Here is a 5,207-nt window from a genome sequence, read left to right on the forward strand (position 1 = left end):
TGGCCGAGATCTCCTACACAAGCTTCAGGCTATCATTTCCTTTAAGGGACCTAACCCCACTCTCGGGTTTAACCTGCCACAACTTGTTCTCAACTGCCCGTTGTCAGAGGAGTCTCGCCTCCTCCCCCTAACGTTTTCCCCAGACCGCCCCTCGACCACCTCCACCCCTACCTCCCTAACTCTGTTGAACCATTTCAAAGGCTTGGTTCCTGGAGTCTGGGCTGAGACCAACCCGTTTGGTCTAGCAGGACACCAGCCCCCAGTGGTGGTCCAGCTCTCGTCCACAGCAACCCCTGAGCGTGTCCAACAATACCCGTTGACTCGAGCTGCCCTTTTGGGCATCAAGCCTCACATCGATCGACTCTTGGCGGCAGGCATTCTACGACCCTGCCAGAGCTCGTGGAACACCCCCCTATTTCCAGTTCGCAAGCCCGGGTCTGGAGACTTCCGTCCTGTCCAGGATCTACGAGAAGTCAACGCCCGGGTGGAAACTGTACATCCTACTGTGCCAAACCCGTACACGTTGCTATCTTCCCTGGACCCTGCTCGGACTTGGTATACTGTTTTGGACCTGAAGGATGCTTTCTTTTCCATTCCCTTGGCACCAGTAAGCCAACCTATATTCGCTTTTACTTGGACAGATCCTAACACTGGGACATCCTCTCAGCTCACCTGGACCCGGCTTCCCCAAGGTTTTAAGAACTCCCCTACACTTTTTGGCTCAGCTCTGGCCTCCGACCTGGCCGCCTTCCGGGTCTCGTATCCGGAGGTCACTCTCCTCCAGTATGTTGATGACCTTTTGTTAGCTACTTCCTCTGAGGCAATATGCAAAGATGCAACTCTCCACCTTCTCCAGCTGCTTGAAGCTTCCGGGTACCGTATCTCTGGAAAGAAAGCACAACTGTGCTCTCAATCCGTTGTTTACTTGGGTTTCACCCTTCGTTCTGGTCAAAGGTTACTGTCTCGGGGGCGTGTAGCTGCCATTTTGGGCATGCCCGCCCCGAGGGACCACCGCGGGCTCCGGGAATTCCTGGGGATGGCTGGATACTGTCGCCTCTGGATCTTGGGGTTTGCCGAGGTTGCCAAACCCCTATATGAGGCCCTAACTGGTGAACCCACCCAATTTGTTTGGGGACCACGGCAGCAGGAAGCATTTGAAAAGCTCCAAAAGGCGCTGTCCAGCACGCCTGCCCTCTCCCTGCCAGACCTGTCCAAGCCCTTCCGCCTCTATGTGTCTGAGTCTCGAGCTGTGGCCAAAGGGGTTCTGACCCAGCCCCTGGGGCCCTGGAATCGTCCTGTTGCCTATCTCTCCAAGCAGCTGGACCCTGTGGCTTCCGGGTGGCCCTCTTGCCTGCGAACTGTGGCGGCCGTTGCCGTCTTGGTTAGGGAAGCCGCAAAGCTCACTTTCGGGCAGCCTCTTGAGATTTCAGCATCACATCATCTGGAACAGCTTTTACATTCCCCGCCGACAAGATGGATCTCAAATTCACGCCTGACTCATTACCAATCCTTACTCCTAGATTCCGCGCGCATCTCTTTCGCTCCTCCGGTCACACTCAACCCGGCCACCCTGCTCCCTGACTCCCCTCCTTCCTCCCCTATACATGACTGCCTGGACACACTGGACTCCATCCACACGTCCCACCCTGGACTTACTGATGTTCCTTTAACAAACCCCGACTTAGTGCTCTTCACAGACGGCAGCAGTTTTGTTCAGGAGGGGATCCGTAGGGCGGGTGCAGCCGTGGTCACTCCGGTTGAGACCCTCTGGGATACCGCTCTACCCCCTGGCACATCTGCTCAACGTGCTGAACTCATTGCCTTAACTCAAGCCCTTAGACTCTCTGCAGGGAGGCGAGTAAATATTTACACAGATAGCCGCTATGCCTTTGCCACTGTTCATATCCATGGATATGTATATCTCCAAAGGGGTCTGTTAACCTCGGCGGGAAGGGAGATTAGGAACAAGAGTCAGATCCAGGACCTGCTGGATGCTGTCTGGCTTCCCAAGGAGGTGGCGGTAATTCATGTTCCTGCTCACACCCGTGGAACTGACCCCCAGTCTCTAGGGAACGCAGCAGCGGATAAGGCTGCCCGAGCGGCTGCCTGCAAACCCTTGATACCCGCTATGGTCGTGGAACCTGAGGGGATGCTTCCTGTCCAACCATCTTATCAATCCAGTGATCCGGATGGCACCCCTGAAAAGGGGGGATGGAGAAGACACCCAAATGGCTTGCTAATTCTGCCCAAGGCACTGTTGCTACCCCTATTGATGACTCTTCATAGCCTTACCCACTTAGGCGGAACCCGGCTTTACGACCTGGTGAGCCGACACTTCTACAGCCCTGGGATGAAGCAGGCGGCCGAGGAAGCCGCAAGAAGGTGCCTTGCATGTGCCAAAGTCAACCCACGATCACAATCAAGGATACCAACTGATAGACCACGAGGAACATTTCCTGGCGACCATTGGGAAGTAGACTTTACTGACATGGGAACTGGGTTGGGAGGGTACCGTTTTCTCCTTGTATTCGTGGACACATTTTCTGGATGGCCAGAAGCATTTCCAGTCAAAACTGAAACTGCAACCGTAGTGGCCAAAAAGCTGTTCTTTGAACTTATTCCTAGATTTGGCCTGCCGGCCTCGATAGGCTCTGACAACGGCCCAGCATTTGTATCTGCAACAATTCAAAGCCTATCAAAGATGCTGGGATTGAAATGGAAATTGCACTGTGCATATAGGCCTCAAAGTTCAGGGCAGGTAGAAAGGATGAATAGAACTCTAAAGGAACACATTGCTAAACTTAAAATAGAAACTGGCGATAGCTGGGTCAGTCTCCTTCCCTTCGCCCTCCTCCGGGCCCGGTGTACTCCCAATTCCTCAACCCTCTCTTTATCTCCATACGAGATCCTCTATGGAGCCCCTCCTCCTATTATTCCAAGAGTATCTGCAGCTATTTCAGCCCCAGATTTTACTAATCCGACTCTTCTTAAGTCCTTCCAGGCTTTGCGTGAGGTCCAGAACGCTGTGCGCTCGGTCCTGAAAGCTGCGGGGAAAGAACCAGCCCCTGCAACCTCATCGGACGCCCTGTCACCAGGAGACTGGGTCCTCACTCGCAAGCTTCCAGCTGGACCAGCCCTGGAACCACGGTGGACGGGCCCGTATCAAATTATCCTCTGCAACCCCTCTGCCGTCAAGGTTGCCGGCCGCAAGGCATGGATACATCGGTCACACATCAAGAAGGCCCCAGAGCCCAACTCCACCGCCTGGACAGCAGAAGCAGTGTCCGACCTAAAGCTTCGACTCTCCAGAACTTGACTCTTCTTCTCTTTCTTTTTGCTTGTGAGATGACTTTGGGTGACCCCTATAGCCCTACCCCATCCAGGTGGATTCTCTCCCGAACTAATGATGGGACCACCGTCCAAGCTCTCACCAGTTACGGAGCCCCCACTTTCAGGTTTGACCTCTGTGCCCTCTTGGGACCAGGATGGAATCAAAACCGGGCTATGCGGGACCCTATCGCTGGGGGATGGGGATACTGCCCCACTTTTCCCACCACTCCAACCATACCCGGGGTAGGGGAAGTGAGAATCAGAAGTATTGAATTCTATGTTTGTCCGGCCACAGGGAATCCTTCCTGTCAGGGTAGTAATCACTTTCACTGCGCAGAATGGGGTTGTGAGACTGTGGCCAGGTGGATTCCTAGAGGTGGCCGAGACCCCCTAATCACCCTGGAGAGACAAAGCCCCCTCCCCGCCTCCTGCTGGCCTGGGAAATGTAACCCTATGATTCTAACAGTCAAGCAGGACACTGATGACTCTTGGAATCTCGGACATTCTTGGGGTTTGAGGTTATACATGACTGGATGGGATAACGGGGTCCTTTTTACCATTCAGAAAATCGCAGTTTCCACCCATACACTCCCCATAGGACCGAATCCCATCCTTAACCCACAAGCCATGTTGACTCTCGCCCCACCATCTGTTAGGGACCTGGTACCAGAGGCTCCCGAAAATCCAGAGACCCTCACTAACCTAGGTTCCCCCATTTTTGATACACTCTCTGCTGTCCACTCATTCCTAAATTTGTCTGATCCAAACATAACCACCTCCTGTTGGCTGTGTCTGAATCCAGCTCCCCCCTATTTCGTAGGAATTGCTATCGAACTCAACATCACCTCTGTGGGAAAGTTGTCTTTAAGTAAGTCCAAACAATCCTCTGCCATACCTGCCCGCTGTAACCCAGACAAGCCTAGACTTACCCTAGACGATGTCCAGGGCAAAGGAATGTGTTTGCTCGGGCCTGACTACCCGCTGCGGTCCTCCCCATTCAACGCTACGTGCACTTCAGTCATTCTTATTTCCCCCACATCCAAAAGCTCTGACCTCCTGTTAACCGCCCCACCTGGAGTATGGTTCGCTTGTACCAGAGGACTCACCACCTGCATACAGGACATTCGTTTCCTCAACCCGACCGAGCTCTGTGTAGTGGTGCGTGTCTTTCCTCAGGTATATGTCTACTCAGAGGAAGGGGCAGCTGAGCATATTGGCTTAACTCGCTCCAGGAGGGCTGTACCCTTCTTGGTTCCCATACTGGTGGGACTCGGAGTGGCCGGCTCCGCTGCTGTTGGGGCCTCAGCCCTGATACAGGGGAAAGCCAACTACGGTGCCTTGAGTGCACAGGTAGATAGGGACCTACGCTCCTTGGAAGAGCTAGTCTCACACCTTGAGACTTCCCTAGACTCTCTGGCCGAAGTGGTTCTCCAGAACCGCCGAGGCTTGGACCTACTGTTCCTCAAACAGGGAGGCTTATGCATGGCGTTGGGAGAAACCTGCTGTTTCTACGCCAATCGGTCTGGAGTTATTCGGGAGTCCTTGCAAGCCTTTAGGCAGCGGTTAGATGAGAGGGACCGCGCACGGGCAACGGGGTCTTTTTGGTATCAGACCCTATATAATTGGTCCCCCTGGCTAACCACCCTACTCTCCGGAGTGGTGGGCCCTCTGGCCCTTCTCCTCCTTGGGTTACTCGTGGCCCCTTGTCTCATAAAATGCATCACCCGCTATGTCCAGAAACGAGTGCAAGCACTCCAGTTGTTTGTCCTGCGTCAATCCTATGCTCCTCTGGACTCTGATGAGTCCCCCGTCTGACTCTTTTCGTCCGTGAAAAGGGGGGAGTGAAGTGGACTGAGTTGTCACAAAAAAAAAAAAAA

At 53.8% G+C, this 5,207-nt stretch overlaps 1 protein-coding gene across 1 annotated transcript; it reads left to right on the forward strand.

Annotated features, from left to right (window-relative positions):
• The first annotated feature begins 3,345 nt into the window (after positions 1-3,345).
• On the forward strand, positions 3,346-5,145 carry LOC114040248 (endogenous retrovirus group S71 member 1 Env polyprotein-like). The gene has a single exon (XM_027858285.1). The coding sequence runs from the start codon at positions 3,346-3,348 to the stop codon at positions 5,143-5,145; it is 1,800 nt and encodes a 599-aa protein (XP_027714086.1).
• The last annotated feature ends 62 nt before the right edge of the window (positions 5,146-5,207 follow it).

Source organism: Vombatus ursinus, unplaced genomic scaffold, assembly GCF_900497805.2.
Source record: "Vombatus ursinus unplaced genomic scaffold, bare-nosed wombat genome assembly UNPS02012898.1, whole genome shotgun sequence".
Classification (NCBI taxonomy): domain Eukaryota; kingdom Metazoa; phylum Chordata; class Mammalia; order Diprotodontia; family Vombatidae; genus Vombatus; species Vombatus ursinus.